This window comes from Microcaecilia unicolor, chromosome 1 (genome assembly GCF_901765095.1).
Source record: "Microcaecilia unicolor chromosome 1, aMicUni1.1, whole genome shotgun sequence".
Lineage (NCBI taxonomy): Eukaryota > Metazoa > Chordata > Amphibia > Gymnophiona > Siphonopidae > Microcaecilia > Microcaecilia unicolor.
The window spans coordinates 234,493,782-234,512,723 of NC_044031.1; the positions used below are offsets into that span (position 1 = coordinate 234,493,782).

The window sequence follows — 18,942 nt, forward strand, 5'->3', positions numbered from 1 at the left end:
CTACCTCTCCCTACCTGTTACAATTGTGGAGGAAACTGCGAACCCTCCAAAAATCACCAAAACCCCACTGTACCCACATATAGGTGCCCCTTTCACTTATAAGGGCTATGGTAGTGGTGTACAGTTGGGGGTAATGGGTTTTGGGGGGACTCAGCAGACATAGTCTATTCTACCCGCTGCCACTCAGAGTTGCAGTCATTTACTGCCCCCCTGATAAGTCCCTCCCTTCCTTCCTTACCGACTTCAATGCCTGGCACTCCATTTTTCTTGAGCCCTCATCCCCATCCCTCATTCTTGGTGACTTCAGCATACACACTGATAACCCATCCGACTCATACGCTTCTCAGTTCCTCACTCTAACCTCCTCCTTCAACCTCCAACTGAGCTCCACCACCCCTACTCACCAATCTGGCCACTGTCTTGATCTCGTCCTCTCTTCTACCTGCTCACCCTCCAATTTCCGCGCATCAGCTCTTCCTCTCTCTGACCATCACCTGATCACATTCATACTTCATCACCCTCCCCCTCAGTCTCGCCCAACACTAACCACTACTTCCAGAAATCACCAGGCTGTTGACCCCCCCACCTTATCCTCTAGTATCTCTGATCTCCTCCCTTCCATCATGTCCTCCGAGTCTGTTGACAAAGCTGTCTCCACTTACAATGCCACTCTCTCCTCTGCTCTAGACACCCTTGCACCATCCATCTCCCGTCCCACAAGGCGTACCAATCCCCAGCCCTGGCTGACCCCTTGCACCCGATACCTTCGCTCCTGCCTCTGGAGGAAATCTCGCACCCATACTGATTTCATTCACTACAAATTCATGCTATGCTCCTTCCAGTCCTCCCTATTCCTCGCCAAACAGGACTATTACACCCAATTGACTAATTCCCTCAGCTCTAACCCTCGTCGTCTCTTCGCCACACAAATGTTAATCACGTATCTAATATAACACCCAGTATCTTTATGGTAGAAACAAGTGTCAAACTCTCTGCCCAATAATCAGAGTGAAACGCCTGGGACTAGGCAGAAGTTAGTTATCCATAGTGCCTTTGATTTGGAAGTATTTAATTTCAGTTGATGATCATTCAACAAACTGGTAAGTCTATCCAAGCAAACATATGACGATCTTGATTGATAGGATTCATTAAAAATTAGCTGAATATCATAAGCTTTTAATTGGGCATTCACCCCCGATTCTTGAATCAACAAAGCTAAAGGACTAAGAAACAGATTGAATAAAAAAGATAGAAAAGTAACTCACTACCTTCTATTGAAGAATAGTTGTCCAAGCTCTCTGAAATTTATCTAATGGAAAAACTCACATCAGTCTCTGTATGGTTACCATATGAGAAATACCTGGGGAAATTAGAGTTAGATGATCTGACTTTGTTTAGAAACATCAACTGTTCAATTTTTATGATTGTAGCATTTATTTTGTACGTAATTATGAAGAATGAAGTAATAGGATTTTGGGAGGGTTGGGAAGTTATATTCATTACAAGTGTTTCAGAGATTATCTATCAATCTAACATATGTATATCCTTTTACATGTGCTACATATGCAATAACTGTTCCTAACTATTGCCTATGTTTGAAATTCTGTTATTTGAGAGACTTAATTTTGATATTGATGCAACATTTCTATTGTTGGGAAATATTGTTTATCTCTGATTATGATGTTTATATTTTCAAAATTTAATAAAAAGAGTTAAACAAAAGAAAAAGAAAAGAAGAGGCTGTATGCCTGCAGATCCTGTTCTAAAATAAATGAATGTCCTTTCTAAAATGCTGCTCCACATCAATTAGTGCATTTTCAAATGTGATTGCATTTGTTTCAAAATAGTTTTTAAATTGAATGTGTGAACCAATACTGGCAAAAACACTTGAAAATCAGGGAAAATTTAGGCAAACATAAAAACAAACTGATTTTTTTTGCCTGCATATATTCCTAGTTTAATTAGTACAGAATCAATTAGATAATTGGCTGCCTGTATGTGTTTGGAAGTTGCAAGTTGCATGACAGTTATATCTCAGCAGGATTTAGTATTTTACAGTTTCAAGGTGAAATAGAGGGAAGAAAATCAATATCTTTTTGTATTTGTTCCAAAATACTTTGCATTCTTGTGTAATTCTGAAGTTTTCCCGTATTTTTAGATGGAGCAGAATGCTGCTAGAGACTTGGGTGATGAAATCACCAAAATGGTGGTGCTAAAACCCTTGGATAAACAAATCGGTGAACACAAGGATGTGAACAAAGTCCTAATCCAGCTCAGTTCCATGGTTTTGTCATTGAAAGTGGATGCAGCAGATGTTTTAAGTGGCTTTGCAAAATTTGCCAGCATCTGGAACCAGGTTAGAGTTACAAAGGCACCTGGCACCAAATGCCAGAAATGGAACTAACTCTGTTATTAATTATTATTGTTTATATTTCAACATTTTTTATTGATGACAAAACCAAATAACAAATTCACCGTAATAAATGTCAAAAATTTCCAAATGGCAATATGTTCACAAAGGACAGCTTACCATAAGTCATCAACAAACTTTTACCTTCTTAATCCCCCCACCCCACCCCCACTTTGAAAATCAGCAAAAGCCGAAGCCAAAATGCTGCGAAACAGAACATAGATTCAACATAGCACTTGTCAGCATTCAAAAGCAGAGCATTCCTCTCCAACCCCCCTACCCAGCCCAGCCTAACCCCAGATTCACACTAGGTGTCTCAATAAACAATGATCCATTAAATTACCTGCTGAAAAGATGTGTTCGTCCCAAACCACCCCTTTCCAATTATACAAACACTCATTGGAGTTATTCAACAATAACAACTGCCAATGCCTATTGCCCTCTAAATGAAGGATCTAAAACAAACAACTGTCCAACTACAATAATGCATCTCCCACCTCCCGGGCTCACTGGTCTCCATAGCCCAAGGTCAACTCCAACTATCAACAGCCCCGCCGAATCTTCCCCCCCCCCCACTACCCCCCCTCCCCCACTACCCCTCCTGAACCCCCACCCGTCTAGAACATTCCTAACAGCTTCCAGATTCAATCAAAATCCTCAGGGGATGGTAAAGCATAGACCTCCACCTATTCCCTCCTCCCTCCATGCGCGTGTGCAGGGGTTAAAGATTCACTCACTCTTGGGCCCATCTTTCCCTAATTATGGATTGACCAGCAGGCTGTGACCTTTTGGGCTAAGGATCTGCAGATAAGGTAGCCAAATTTGAGTAAAAATCTTCCTACATTTGGGGGAGTCCCTCACTTCCCTCACTTCCCTCACTTCCCTGGCTTCCCAGGCCACCAAGATATGTATCTGATTCTGCCAGTGCCAATAAACTGGGGGCTCAGATGACGTCCAATATTGTAAAATGCACTTCCGAGCCACCAAACTCAATTTTTGACATAACAAACTATGCTGGTAGCCCAAGGGAGCAAAAACCCCAGGTTGATCTAACAAAAACTGCCCCTCCGTCCCCCGAACTGTGCCTCCAACAGCCTAGCCAAAAAGCTTCCGACCTGTATCCAAAACGTCTGCACCTCTGGACATGCCCAGATTGTGTGATAAAATGAATAAGGAACACTTCCACACTTAGAGCATGCTGAATCTTCAAACCCCCCCTCCCCCCCTATATGTGCCAGCTGAGTTTTGATCGTATAGCCCCACAAAATCACCCGATATCCACATTCTCGCAATCTCTCATCTGTTACAAGCACTCGGATACCTTTCAGTGTTACTGTCAAGTCCCAGGTCACCAGAGAGATCCCAAAATCCTCTTCCCATCTACCGTGAAGGAGTGCATAGTCTCTACTAGAACCCCGTCGGACCACAGACCTGTGAAGCCCAGAAATCAAAGGCTGTTCCTCCGGAGTATCATGAAAGAAATCTCAAATCTGCTCTCCCAAATGTAAGCCCAGTGCGGGGTTATCTAAAGAATTTATATAGTGCTTCACTTGTGCATATGCAAAGCGATTTCCCCATGTAGGACCTACTTTCTCCTGTATAGCATCGAAAGAGGACAGTTCGCCCTCTTCATTTAATAAGTGTTCTAAAGTGAAAAGACCTTTTCTGTCTCATACGAGAAAGGTTGGATTATCCATTACAGCCTCAAAAGCGGGGTTGCCTCTAATAGTTATTTGATCCATTACGCTTGGATTCTCCCCCATCTTCCGCACCAACCCCTGCCACACTTCCCGCAAAGGTCAGAGCAGCAGGTTCCCTTTTAATTGTTGAGACAACTGACCTGGCACAAGATGTAAAAACGAAAAAAAAATTATAAGGGGCGACATACTCCTGTTCTAGATTGATAGGAGTATATTTCTGTGTCTGACTGAACCAATCTCCCAGGTGGCGGAGAAGACATGCCTGATTGTAAAGAAGCAAATTGGGGAACCCCAACCCCCCTTGGTTCCAATTGCCGTTCATTATCTCTAAAAAGTCTATTCACAATCTTCAAATCTTTCTTCAGAAGTCGGAGAGGCAACGTCTGCAAAACATACAGCCACCTAGGGAATACAACCATTTTTATTACGTTTACCCTGCCCATCAACGTCATGGGGAGACCCATCCAGCAATCCAGTTGTTTTTTTGTATCCTCTACAAGAGCCGACAATTTAAGACGATACAAGGATGAGGGTTTCATTGTGAGCCAAATTCCCAGGTATTTGAAGGAGTTATTTGCCCATCGCAAGGGAAAATCTGGGCACCAAACATTACTGGAGACCACCGGCGAGGCCAGTGCCTCAGATTTAGCTAAATTGATACGAAATCCCACATAGTCTCCGTATTATGTAAGCCACATTGAGCTTGCAAATAGGTGGGAAATGTGGGGTACAAATGCAACAAATAAATAAATATTCACGGAAAGCTTCCAAATGTGTCTCCAAAGATTCTTTCGGGTTCATAAGGTGTACCAATAAATCGTCAGCAAACACTGCGACCTTAAAGACCTGGGAACCTATCTGTATCCCTCTAATCAGGGGATTCCCCACAACATCTCTAATGAGGATATAGTGCCAAAACAAAAAGAAGAGGTGAAAGGGGGCAACCCTGCCTCGTACCCCTCAAAATGGGAAAGCTTTCTGACTCTACCCCGTTAACTAAAATTGTGGTGCTGGGATTCGAATATAAGGCCTGAATTGCTGCAACAAATCGGCCCGCGAATCCATAGGACTCCAAGGTGGGAAAAAGAAAATCCCAGTGTACCCTGTCAAAGGCTTTTTCCGCGTCAAAACTTACTAACAACGACGGCAGCCCACCATGGCAGTCATACTCCAGAGTAGCCAAAATCTTCCGGAGGTTCTTCGCCACCGATCTACCTCCTACAAACCCAACCTGGGAGTCATGAATCAAACGCAGCAACAATTGCGCTAATCTATTAGCTAGTACCTTTGCCAGCAATTTCGCATCATAATTCAAAAGGGAGACAGATCGGTATGAGGCTGGCTCTGAGGGATCTTTCCCCGGTTTAAGTAAGACAATGATTTGTGCCCTATTTAGTGTTGAAGGTAGTGCTTTATCCTCTTTATTCAAATAAGCGATAAGATCAGGTATAATACCTGCACCAAGCAATTTGTAAAACTGTCAGGTCCTGGCGCCTTCAACAGCGGGCTATGAGCTATCACTAAAGACACCTCCTCATCCTTTATAGGTTCGTTAAGGCGGTCCAAATCTGATTGTGTAATCCTAGGTAGATCGAGGTTTTCTAGATATAGCTGACTTGGGAGTCCTGTCTCTAATGGCAGAGCACAGAGATCTCTATAAAAAGCCTGAAAGGTGGCACAAACTGCCTCATCCGAATTGGTACAGCCTCCTCCATCTTGTCTAACAATGAGGATTTTCCGGGGAGCTCCCCACGGGCGGACCAGCTGTGCCATCAATCTGCGCGCCTTGTTCCCGTTTTTATGTAACATACAGTGGGGGAAATAAGTATTTGATCCCTTGCTGATTTTGTAAGTTTGCCCACTGACAAAGACATGAGCAGCCCATAATTGAAGGGTAGGTTATTGGTAACAGTGAGAGATAGCACATCACAAATTAAATCCGGAAAATCACATTGTGGAAAGTATATGAATTTATTTGCATTCTGCAGAGGGAAATAAGTATTTAATCCCTCTGGCAAACAAGACCTAATACTTGGTGGCAAAACCCTTGTTGGCAAGCACAGCGGTCAGACGTCTTCTGTAGTTGATGATGAGGTTTGCACACATGTCAGGAGGAATTTTGGTCCACTCCTCTTTACAGATCATCTCTAAATCATTAAGAGTTCTGGGCTGTCGCTTGGCAACTCGCATCTTCAGCTCCCTCCATAAGTTTTCAATGGGATTAAGGTCTGGTGACTGGCTAGGCCACTCCATGACCCTAATGTGCTTCTTCCTGAGCCACTCCTTTGTTGCCTTGGCTGTATGTTTTGGGTCATTGTCGTGCTGGAAGACCCAGCCACGACCCATTTTTAAGGCCCTGGCGGAGGGAAGGAGGTTGTCACTCAGAATTGTACGGTACATGGCCCCATCCATTCTCCCATTGATGCGGTGAAGTAGTCCTGTGCCCTTAGCAGAGAAACACCCCCAAAACATAACATTTCCACCTCCATGCTTGACAGTGGGGACGGTGTTCTTTGGGTCATAGGCAGCATTTCTCTTCCTCCAAACACGGCGAGTTGAGTTCATGCCAAAGAGCTCAATTTTTGTCTCATCTGACCACAGCACCTTCTCCCAATCACTCTCGGCATCATCCAGGTGTTCACTGGCAAACTTCAGACGGGCCGTCACATGTGCCTTCCGGAGCAGGGGGACCTTGCGGGCACTGCAGGATTGCAATCCGTTATGTCGTAATGTGTTACCAATGGTTTTCGTGGTGACAGTGGTCCCAGCTGCCTTGAGATCATTGACAAGTTCCCCCCTTGTAGTTGTAGGCTGATTTCTAACCTTCCTCATGATCAAGGATACCCCACGAGGTGAGATTTTGCGTGGAGCCCCAGATCTTTGTCGATTGACAGTCATTTTGTACTTCTTCCATTTTCTTACTATGGCACCAACAGTTGTCTCCTTCTCGCCCAGCGTCTTACTGATGGTTTTGTAGCCCATTCCAGCCTTGTGCAGGTGTATGATCTTGTCCCTGACATCCTTAGACAGCTCCTTGCTCTTGGCCATTTTGTAGAGGTTAGAGTCTGACTGATTCACTGAGTCTGTGGACAGGTGTCTTTCATACAGGTGACCATTGCCGACAGCTGTCTGTCATGCAGGTAACGAGTTGATTTGGAGCATCTACCTGGTCTGTAGGGGCCAGATCTCTTACTGGTTGGTGGGGGATCAAATACTTATTTCCCTCTGCAGAATGCAAATAAATTCATATACTTTCCACAATGTGATTTTCCGGATTTAATTTGTGATGTGCTATCTCTCACTGTTACCAATAACCTACCCTTCAATTATGGGCTGCTCATGTCTTTGTCAGTGGGCAAACTTACAAAATCAGCAAGGGATCAAATACTTATTTCCCCCACTGTATAACGGTAATAAGTTTGGGACTTGAGCGCCCTCCGATGCAGGAGCTCATTCAAAGCTTCCTGCAGCTCTAGCACCTGCTGTTTATGTCTCTCCTCTTGAGTCCTACCAAAGTATTGTCATGCCTGACAGAGCTGTTTGCTTAACTTCAAAATCTCCCTATCACGTGAGGCCTTAACAAAATGAGCATGAGTTATGATTTCCCCTCTAAGCACAGCCTTCGCTGCTTCCCAAAACAAAATGGGGTCAGTTTGATGCTCTTTATTATGCGATGCATATGATTCCCAGCAACTGCGCAGGCGCCCCTTAAGTATCGGGTCCCTGTATAGTTCGAGCGGAAACATCCACCGTTTACATTTGTTATCAGACGACTTCAACAGCCAATCTATCGCCACCCATGCGTGGTCTGAAATGGTATAAGGCCCTATTTCTACCCTTGTAACCCCTCCAAACATCTGTTGGGTTACCAATAAGTAGTCTCTATGCGACTGTGTTGAGTGTGCCCGTGATAGATGGGTATAATCTTTTTCAGAGGGATGCAACAAGCGCCACACATCTACCAGATCAAGCAATTGACTCATCTGCAACAAGCTCTTATTGAGCTGATAGGAAGATGCATTCCCAGGTGATGACCTGTCAAGGAGGGGGTCCCAAACTGTGTTAAAATCCCGGCCCACCACCAAAGCTACATGCGGCTGTTGAAGTAGGAAATTATTTATGCTTTGATAAAAGCTTCGGTCATAGCTGTTGGGAGCATATAAGTTACAGATAAGCACCTTCTGCCGATAAACCACCGCTTCTCGCCGTATCTCGCCGCAAAGTCTACGAAGAGGGGAGTAACAGCCACGGCCAGTCCCTTCCTGAACAAAATCGCCACACCCCCCCCTCTTCCCCTGCGCATGGGCCGCCACACATTCTCCCACTTACCATGATTTGAATTTGGCTTGCTCTATTTGATTTAAATGTGTCTCCTGCAATAATGCTATATCCACTTTTTGCCTACGTAGGTGTTGCAAAATCTTTCACCGCTTTATGGGCGAGTTAATTCCCCCAACATTCCAAGATACAATCCTTACCATTCCCTAGAGGTCCAAAACCAGACTATACACATAATTGAAACACATTGGAGCCAGAAGGGACGCCCCAGCCATTGTCCCTCCTGTTTATGACTACACATCCTTACTCCATTTCCCCCGTATTCTGGAAACTGACCACAAGACATTATTCTTACTACCCTCCCCCCCTCGAATTTACCTATCCTCCCCCCTACCCCGCCTCCCCCCTATCCTCCCCATCCCATGAAGCAAAGTTCCTCACATTGGAACCATCACGTCTAACATCTCTCCAATCGTCACCCCCCTTCCACCTTAGCTCATCCATTCCAGCACAGCCAAATGGACACACACTGTCCCACGCTCCGAGGTAAAAGTAAAAAAAACAAACAAACCTCATTTTCACTTATTCTGTCCATCGCTTCCCACCCCTTGTCTAGCTCAATCCCCCAAAACCAGTCCACAAACCCGGATGGTCTGGTAGATCTCTAATAGTTATTACTGCAGACTCGTGTTTCAGGTTTGCGGGTCTCCGGGAGCCTAGCCACTCATCTGCATGGCATCCAAAAGCAGGTCCATCGCTGAAAACGCTGCATGAGCCTTACTCTGCCAAGGTATCCAATATATGATTGCAAAGCCAGTCTTCAATTAACGATCTCCAGACTCCATTCCCTCCAGGCGCGCCAAAAACTCCTGGGCTGCTTCTGCTGAATCATAAAACTTTGTAACTCCATTGTGTGTAACTTTCAGCCGTGCTGGATATTGCAAAGGAAATCTGATTTTCATGGTGAACAACGTAGAGCACACCGCAGAGAAAGTGTGACGCTTCGCTGCCACCCTGGCCGAGTAATCCTGAAAACAACGGATCTGTACTCCTTCATATGTTAATTGCTTTCCAGATCTAGTTGTCTGTAACACTTCTTGCTTGTGAGCATAGTTCAACAGCTGCAAAATGACCACCCGTGGTTTAGTGGCTCCTGCTTGCTTGGGGCCCAGCCGGTGGGTCCTTTCAATTCTCAAAGGCCCCAGGCATTCTGGGAGTTGTAGGACTCAAATACAAATCCACCTATGCATCCAGCTTTTCCTACTTAAGCGCACAACTATGGAACGCACTGCCAAAATCAGTAAAAACTACGCTCGATCACCTAATTTCCGGAAAGCACTAAAGACAGACCTGTTCAGAAGAGCATACCCCACCGACCCAACATAAAAATACCTGGACACCTGCGACACAATGTAACCAAAGACCGTAATGGACATTACCTGACTCTTCCTCCCCTTCTCCCTCTCTAAGTCCCCCCCAATTGTACCCACCATACATGTACCTTATCTACCACAATATCACCTTGTATTAATTCATACCTTGTATTTGTTTCAGACCGGAATCAGCTAACGCCATTAATGGTAATATGTAAGCCACATTGAGTCTGCAAAGAGGTGGGGAAATGTAGGATACAAATGTAACAAATAAATAAAAAGAAAGAAATATTAGTTATTTATACCGCTCAAATTTATTAGGAGCTCTTCACATGATTCACTATATCCAAATAGCTCCTCACATTAATGAATTTAAGGAAAGAAACAGTCTCAGGGCAAGGCATTAGAAGTCAATAAAATTAGCTGGTTACTGCAGAATAATTTTGTATTGATTTTTTAAATCTTTCTTGTTTTAAGGATGTAGAGGAAAAAGTTAAGGAATTTCTGGACACTAATCCAGTCATGTCTGAATTTCAACTTCAACTGAATTATTTTTCTGTAAGTATTTAAAATTAAAAGGCTTAAGTTCTAATGCACATGAGCAAAGGCTTTGCAAAAAGTAACAGTAATTGTACTGTGCTTGATTCGTAGCAACTGGAAACAGAAATCAACGACCTGCCGAGCCACTGCATAGTGGGAGCAGTGGACTTTTCCACACAGCCACTGAAAATGGCTCTTGTTCAGGAGTGTCGCCTGTGGCAGCGAGTGTTCGGGTCAGCACTAAACAAAAAAGCCGCTGCAGACATGGATGAAATTTATACCTTCATTGAAAATCTCAGCAAGCGTCTGAACCGACCAATTGATGATCTTGATGATGTTCGAGGAGCCATGGAAGCACTGAGGGAAATCAGAGATGCTGAAATTAAAATTGACATGACAATCGGGCCAATAGAGGAATCTTACACCCTTCTTAATAAATATGAGTTGCTGTTTCAAGATGGCAATGCAGAAAGAGTTGATGGATTAGCGTATGCATGGAAAAATCTGAATGCGCAGGTAAGAAAGCTTTTAAAACATTTTTGTCAATTATTTTGTGCAGAACCAATATACTAAAATACTTACTAAATCTGATCTCTCTCAGGCCAGATTTGTCAAAGTAAAGCAAAAAAAAAAAAAAAAAAAGGCAAGCCTGTGAGAAGCTCACAATTTGCCAATTATTTTATTAAAGGCTTTTGGAACACAAAACCTTTTGTAAACCACCAATAAAGCTGTGAGAAATAGACTTTAGTGGCATATATATCTGTTTTACAAACATCTTCAAAAAAGGAGTGGTATCCTTTGGGGCTCTTCATATGTGAATGCCAGTACTTAAATGTGTTAGTGGCAAATTTTGTTACCTACACATTCATTTATATTCTGGCATTTTACAAAACTGCACGTCTGTCGGAAAGTGTTAGGGAGCCAAGCTGCAAGGTGGCTTTAAATGCCACAGAGGTAACCACAATTGCCTCCTTAATCACTCTACCAAATGGCATGTCCAAATGAGTTAGCTGACAGTTATGTCTGTCTTGGAGCAGGTGTAAATTTCAGTGTTTGAAATTTTTGAGGTAGACATACAGTATATTTCCATTGCAAAATAGGAACTACTTATAATTTGTATTAACACCACTGGATGTATACAGTGCCTTATAGTGGTGATAAATATTAAGATGCAGTATATCCTTGCCCAAAGAAACTTACAATCTGAGAGGGTACCTGAGACCATAGTGGCATACTGTGAGTCTCAGCACTCTGTCCCCTCCACACATCACCTTTGGCTCCCTGCCGTCCTGCCCACACAATTAACAGTTCACATAAGCTGTTTTACCTGCCTGATGCTCTGCAGATTTCTATTGCATACTGGGAGAAACTCTGGCATCAGGAAAATTGTTAAAGGAGCACCTGGCCTACCATGCCACTGGCTCCACTCTTGCTGCCAGCTGGGACGAGACAGCAGAGTGTGAGGAGAGAACTACAGAGATTCCAGAGAAAAGAAAGGTGATGTGCTCATAAGCATTGAGTAGAGGTATTAATAGGTCCGTAAAAGAGTCAGGGCCCAGACTCATAGAGCTCCCATCTAAGATTTTGATTATTAAAACAATAATCTTAACCCTTCCCCCTTCAATAATGATTCTGTTAAAACCTAATTGGACATCACAGTCTTAAAGTATTAAAGGGCTTATATAAAATTGCCCCACATCTTGCTTGTGTAAAAGTATGCACAATGACAAAACAGTGCATATGTTTATGTGACGCACACATAGGCATTTTCTTGGGTGGAGCATGGTTAGAGTAATAAATTACACATGTTCTTTATAAAATACATCTGATTGTACAGGTTTTATGTAGCCTAATGGTTAGTGTATTGAGCTGGGGAACTGGGTTTGATTCCTGCTTCAGTTCCTTGTGACCTTGGACAAGTCACTAAGGGACCTTTTTATGAAGAGGCAATAGGATTATTGCTGGATTTGCATGAGGCAAATTGGCCTACTTCCAGGCTATCCCAGGGGCCTGACAGTAGTTCTGGGTCTGCCATGCACCATTTCTGGCACTAGAAAATACTTTTTATTTTCTTGCACCAGTGGGCAGGGCATGGGCCTGCCTGGCAGTAATCAGGCAGCACCGTGCACTGCTTGATTACCGCTGGAGCTCTCACCACCCTAAATAGGAGGCAGTAAGGGCTTCAGCAGTAAATAGCCTTATGGCAATTTTTTAAAGTACTATATGGCCATTTACTGCCTCCTTTAAAAAAAACCTTTTACCCGCTGTGGTAAATAGTGGCCTCTGCCCGCTGCAATCCCACGCACCAATGCCACTGCGGGTCACCTTTTACCGCAGCTTGGTAAAAGGGCCCCTAAAGTCTTCATTGCCCCAGGTACAAAAAACACCTTAGATTATGAGCCCTTTAGGGACAGAGAAAGTACCTCCATATAATGTGAACAGCACTGCGTATGTCTAGTAGTGCTATAGGAATGATAAGTGGTAGTAGTTGCTTCAGTATAACCATGGTTTCTGCCAGTTTATCCCTAGTATTCTAAAAATTTGCATTGGTGCTAATGCATTTTTATAAAATAGATGTCACTTTCCCCTTTTAAACTACACAATCTGTTGTAAGATTACCTGCCACAAATTTAATATTAAACTTTGATGTCACCTCAGTAACAGCTGCACAACTGCCCTCCAGTTTCAAGTAATATAAAACCTTACAAAAAGAACAAATCAGAGTATATAGCAAACTTGCCATAGCATAACAGCGCTACTAGGACTCAAACAACATCAACTGTACCTATGAAAAAAAACACTGCAAATATTACATCAGATTGTTAACACCAGTACAACTGCAACTGGGAAAACAGAACAAGCAGGACTGCTACAGAATTCCTCACCCTCGATACACATGCTAAACACAGATGGTCCCCACCAAATACAGAACAAGAGGATCATAAATTAGATATAGAAATATGTAGACCAAAATTGAAGTGGAAACCTCAAGAAGCCAGACTCTGTATATAAAGTAACATTAGAGAAATAGAAACAGAAAAGCATTTCCTGCTATATTGGGCAAAATACAAAGACTTCAGAGATGCACATTTCCCAAAGCTGATTTATTCCTGTTTAAAATTTTCAAATAAAATGTGTTATTTTACCTTTGACTGGGCAATCTATTTTTCCATTTGTATTGCTCCCAGTCTCTCTTTTCCCATTCTTCTCTCTGTCTTCTCCTAATTTTTTATTATTTATTTATTACATTTGTACCCCACATTTTCCCACCTATTTGCAGGCTCAATATGGCTTACACAATACCGTAAAGGCGTTCGCCAAGTCCGGTTGAGAACTAATACAAGATTATGTTGTAGTCGATTAAGGTAGGTCCGTTTCAGACACCATGAAGGTCGAAGGGAGGAAAGATTGTATATTGTCCAGTACGATCATTGGTTTTGCTGTGTTGCCGGGTGTGGGGATTTACGTTGGATCGGTGGAGTAAACCTTTTTGAAGAGGTTGGTTTTTAGTGATTTCCTGAAGTTTAGGTGGTCATGGATTGTTTTCACAGCTTTTGGGATTGGGTTCCATAGTTGTGCGCTTATGTAGGAGAAGCTAGATGCATGGGTTGTTTTGTATTTGAGTCCTTTGCAATTTAGGTAGTGGAGGTTTTGGTATGTTCGTGATGATCCGGTTCTGTTCCTGGTTGGTAGGTCTATAAGGTCTGTCATGTATCCTGGGACTATGCCGTAGATAATTTGTGGACCAGGGTGCAGATTTTGGAGATGATCCGTTCTTTGATTGGGAGCCAGTGCAGCTTTTTTCGGAGGGGTTTAGCATTATCAAATCGTGTTTTACCAAATAGCCTGGCTGCTGTGTTTTGCACAGTCTGGAGTTTTTTTGTGTGAGTTCTTTACATTCCACATAGATTCTGTTGCAGTAGTCTGCATGGCTTAGGACCAGTGGCGTAGGAAGGGCGGGGCGGTGGGGGCGGTCCGCCCCGGGTGTCAGCGGGTGGGGGGGGTGCTCCGGACAGCCCTTGTCTCCTGCCTTCACCATTCGTTTTTTTTTAAATCCATTGCAGCGACGCAGGCAGCGCTTCGCGTCTGCCCTGCGTGTGCTGTGAAGAGAGAAAATCACCTCGCTGGCGTCGGGCCTTCCCTTGTTGTGTCCCACCCTCTTCTGAGGTAACTTCCTATTTTCTCGAGGGCGGGACACAACGAGGGAAGGCCCAACTCCAGCGAGGTGATTTTCTCTCTTCACAGCACACGCAGGGCAGACGTGAAGCGCTGCCTGCGTCGCTGCAATGGATTAAAAAAAACGAAGGGTGATGGCAGGAGACGAGGGCTCTATTGGCTCTCCATGAGGGGGGACGGGACGGGACCGGGTCGGGGGGGGGGGGCATATGGGAGAGGGGGAGCTCAGAGGGGAGAAGGGGAGTGCTCAGATGGGAGAAGGGGTGGGGGTGTTCAGAGGGGACAAGGGGATTGGGGAGGGTGGGGGAGCCCAGAGGGGTGCTCGGAGGGGAGAAGGAGATTAGGAAGGGGTGGGGGTGCTCGGGGGGGGGGGGGGAGAAGGGGATTGGGAAGGGGTGGGGGAGCTCAGAGGGGAGAAGGGGATTGGGGTTGGTGGGGGAGCCCAGAGGGGAGCCCAGAGGGGAGCTCAGAGGGGAAAGGGGATTGGGGAGGGAGGGTGGGGGAGCCCAGATGGGTGCTCGGAGGGGAGAAGGGGATTGGGAAGGGGATTGGGGAGGGGTGGGGTGCTCAGAGGGAAGTGCTCAGATGGGCGAAGGGGTCTGAAGCTGGAACTGGGGTCTGACAAGGGGCAAGAGGGAAAATGGGTCCATGCCTGGGGCAGGTGGGAGAATGAGTCTGGGGCTGAAAAGGGGGGGAAGGCATGTGGTGGATGAAGGGGGTTAGAACTGGGGGCTGAAAAGGGGATAGGGAGAAATGGCTGGGGGCTGAAGCTCGGGACTAATGGAAGAAAAGGGCTGGGGACTGGTGGGATAGTGGGGCTGAAAAGGGGGGCAGGTGGGAGATGTGGGCTGGGGCTGGAACTAGAGGCAGGTGGAATAAGGGGGCTGTAACTGGGGGCTGAAAAGGACAGACCCTGGATGGAAGGGGGGAGTGTGAGGGAGGGCAGACCCTGGATGGATGGGAGATCCTGGATGGATGGGAGAGGGAGGGCAGACGGATTGAAGGGGCAGAGAGAAAGGGCAGATGGTGGGTGGAAGGGGGAGAGAGAAAGAGGGCAGACTGGGGCAAATGGTGGATGGAAGGGGCAGAGATAGAGGGCAGATGTGGATGGAAGGGAGAGAGAGAGATGGCAGACTGGGGCAGATGGTGGATGGAAGGGGCAGAAATAGAGGGCAGACAGTGGATGGAAGGGGCAGAGAGAGAGGGCAGACAGTGGATGGAAGGGACATTAGAGAGGGCAGAGAGAGAGAGAGAGAGAGAAAGAGAGAGAGAGAGAGAGCGAAGACAGATGCTGGATGGAAGGAAGACTGTGAAAAGAAGATGAGGAAAGCAGAAACCAGAGACAACAAACTGTAAATAAAATAGATATTTTTACTTTTTTGCTTTAACATGTAAATAAGGTAATCTTTTTATTGGACTAATTTTAATACATTTTGACTTAACTTTCAGAGAACAAAACCCCCTTCCTCAGGTCAGGATAGGATACTGTAACAGCACTATACTGTATTGACCTGTGGAAGGAGATTTTGGCCTCTGGAAGCTAAATGTATTAGTCCAATAAAATGGTATTTTATTTTCTGTATTTGTTTTATTTCTATTTGTTAATTTGTAAAGTGGTTGGTATTTGTTAGTTTTTTCAAATTTACATATGCTGTCTTTATATTTTGCACTGTACTAGGGGACATTTTCTGTTTCTGTGGTAGTGTTGCATTGTATGCAGAGTCTGGCATCGGGGGTTCAGTTTAATTTTTGTCTAAATAGAAAGTTTATGATTACTTATTCTATAGTGGATTAGGTGTATCTGTGTTTGTGAAAAAGACATGGCATTGACTGTGCAGGATCGACGATCTGTACTAATCTGTCTGTTTTCGTTTTACAATAGGTGAATTGATGTTCTAGTGCTCACTGTAGTGTTTAAGATGCTTTCCTTTTCCTTGTGTGACTCGTACAAATTACTGCTTATGGTATGATATAATTGCTCTATATATAGGTCCTGAGTGTTTTGTATTCTCGGTATGCCTAGTACTGGATTTTGGGGGGGGGGGGGGGTGTTAAAAAATGACCGGCCCCGGGTGTCAACTACCCTAGCTATGCCATTGCTTAGGACCATTGATTGTATTAGGTTTCGAAAAATTTCCCTCGGGAAGAAATTTGTTTTCTGTTGTCTGCTATCCATTAGCCATTTGTCCTCTCTCCTCCTATCTTCTTTCATACCTTTCCTACATCAGTCTCTGACATTGATCTCACCCTTTTTAGCTAAGGGTCTGATGTTCAACCCCAATGATCAGCAGTTAATAAAACCATCTGCCCAGTGACGTAGCCAGACCCAGTATTTTGGATGGATCCAGAGCTAAATTCCATGGGATGGCACTCCACTCCCCCACCAGGAGATATAAAAAAAATTATAGATTTTTTTACCTACCTCACATCAACATCTCTCTTCCTCTGCGGTGTCCCGGCGGTCCCTTCCTGGTGTATCTTACAGGCGTCCCCTGTGCCTGCAGTGATTCAGTTATTGCTGCCTATGCTGGCCCTGCAGGCGTCCATCGTCTGGGTCCCGCCAGACAGTAAATGATGAAATTGAGGGCGGGACTCGGCCAATAGAAGCCTGCAGGGCCGGCGCAGGCAGCAATAATTGAATCACTGCAGGCACTGGAGACGGCTGTGAGGTACACCAAGGAGGGACGGGGTTCAGTGATGGACTGGCAGATGCCGGGATGCGGAGGAGGAGGAGAGATGTTGATGTGGGGTGCCGCCACTGTGTGGGCCTGAGCAAAGAATGGATGGTGGACCTGTGCCCACCCAGGCCCACCCTTAGCTACACCACTGCATTGGTCACCTTGTTAAAATATTTTTAAAAAGATATTCAGTGCCAGTATGCTGATACCACCAGGCACTGAATGTCCGGTTTCAGTGCTGACCTGGAAGTGTTATCCAGTTAGCAGTGATACAGACTGCTAACCAGATAACAAGTCATACAAAGTCACAACAGTCTTTTTGCTGTTCCTGACTTTATCCAGTTTGTTATCCAATTAGGGTATGGCTACTAGCCAGATAGTCTCTGGTTCTGCCCAGAGATCACCCTGGCACTATCTATATAGAACCGAGATGGCCAGAATATTCAGTGTCAAAATGTGGTTAGTGCTGCTGAATGACCTGCTCGCTGGCACTTATCCTGTTAGCAGTGCTTAACCAGATAGGTGCCTTTAAATATTGGCCCTCAAATTTCACCCCTTCTTCTCAACCTCCAGTCTTCAGTCTCCCATTTTTTAAAACTTTTTACCTACCTATCAACTGTCCACCTACTTCTCTCAACTCCTTCCAAGACTATCTCCCCAGTCCTCCTATTACCCATCTCTCACTCTTTCTCCAGCCTCTTATTTCCTTCTGTCTTGCACTGACTCCCCATTTCCACCTTCTCTACTCACTCTTCCCAGTCCCATCTGCTTTCCTCTGCTTCTCATCCCCTGACCAGCCCAGTTCCTTCCATGTTATTTATTCTCTTCCTACCTTCAGTTCCTTTCTTCTGTCTCATATCCCCACCCAATCTCCAGCTATCCACTTACAGTATCTACCCAGCTTTATTTGCATCCTCTTCTCACTCATGTACTTGCCAACTCATCCCCCATGGCCTCCCCAACATAATTACAGAATGCCCAGCATTTTTCCTTTCTTTCTCCTTCTCCCCCATCTGTTCAGAATGTCAGTTTTCTCCCTGTCGTTCCAGAATCTCCCCTTTCTCTCTTCTTCATCTTTCCAGCATCTTTTCTTTCTTCACTCATCCATCCAGCATCCACTCCCCTCCATGCCTAGCATCTCCCCTTTATCTCTATCTCTCTCCCCAATTTCCAGTATTCTTTCTCTTTCTCGCACTGTGCCTACCATCTCCTCTCTCTTTATCTCTTCCCTTGCATGCCCAACATGTCCCCTCTTTTTATTTCTTCCCCAAATACCAGCATCTCTCCCTCTTTCTCTCCCCACCTTCATCCTGCCTCATGTCCTGCAATGTTCCCTGTAAGGTATGCAGAAGACTTCCACCCGTGTTCCTTCGATTGAGGATGGTGCTGGAATATCACAGCTTCAATCAGGAAGGAACAGGTATGAATCCTGCAGAACTTGCTTACCTACTCTTTGCAATTGAAATCATGATATCACTGTACTACTCCCAATGGTAGGAATGCTGGTGGAAGTCATATATTTTTGAGGGAAAAGTGATGTTCAGCATCTCCCCCTTGCCTTACTCCCCCATCTATGTTCAGCATCTCCCCTCACTGTCTTCCCACTCCTCCTGTCCAGGATCTCTCTCTTAATTCTGTTCTCACCCACCCCGTTGTACAGCATTTTCCCCTTGCTTCCCTTGTCCTTCCCCTCCACTTCTTTCCCCTTATTGCCTTCATGCTGTATCCTCACAGGTTTGGGGCAGCAATAAAAATAAAAAGCAGGGTGGGACTGTGGATTGTGCGCA

General features: G+C 44.9%; 1 protein-coding gene across 1 annotated transcript in view; it reads left to right on the forward strand.

The window, feature by feature from the left end:
* Positions 1 to 18,942, forward strand: part of LOC115471141 (dynein heavy chain 5, axonemal-like) — a 766,968-nt gene that overhangs the window by 103,351 nt on the left and 644,675 nt on the right. Inside the window, 4 exon segments of the mRNA XM_030204834.1 lie at positions 975 to 980; positions 2,159 to 2,356; positions 10,239 to 10,319; positions 10,413 to 10,817. Of these exon segments, the coding sequence (XP_030060694.1) occupies positions 975 to 980; positions 2,159 to 2,356; positions 10,239 to 10,319; positions 10,413 to 10,817 (690 nt within the window).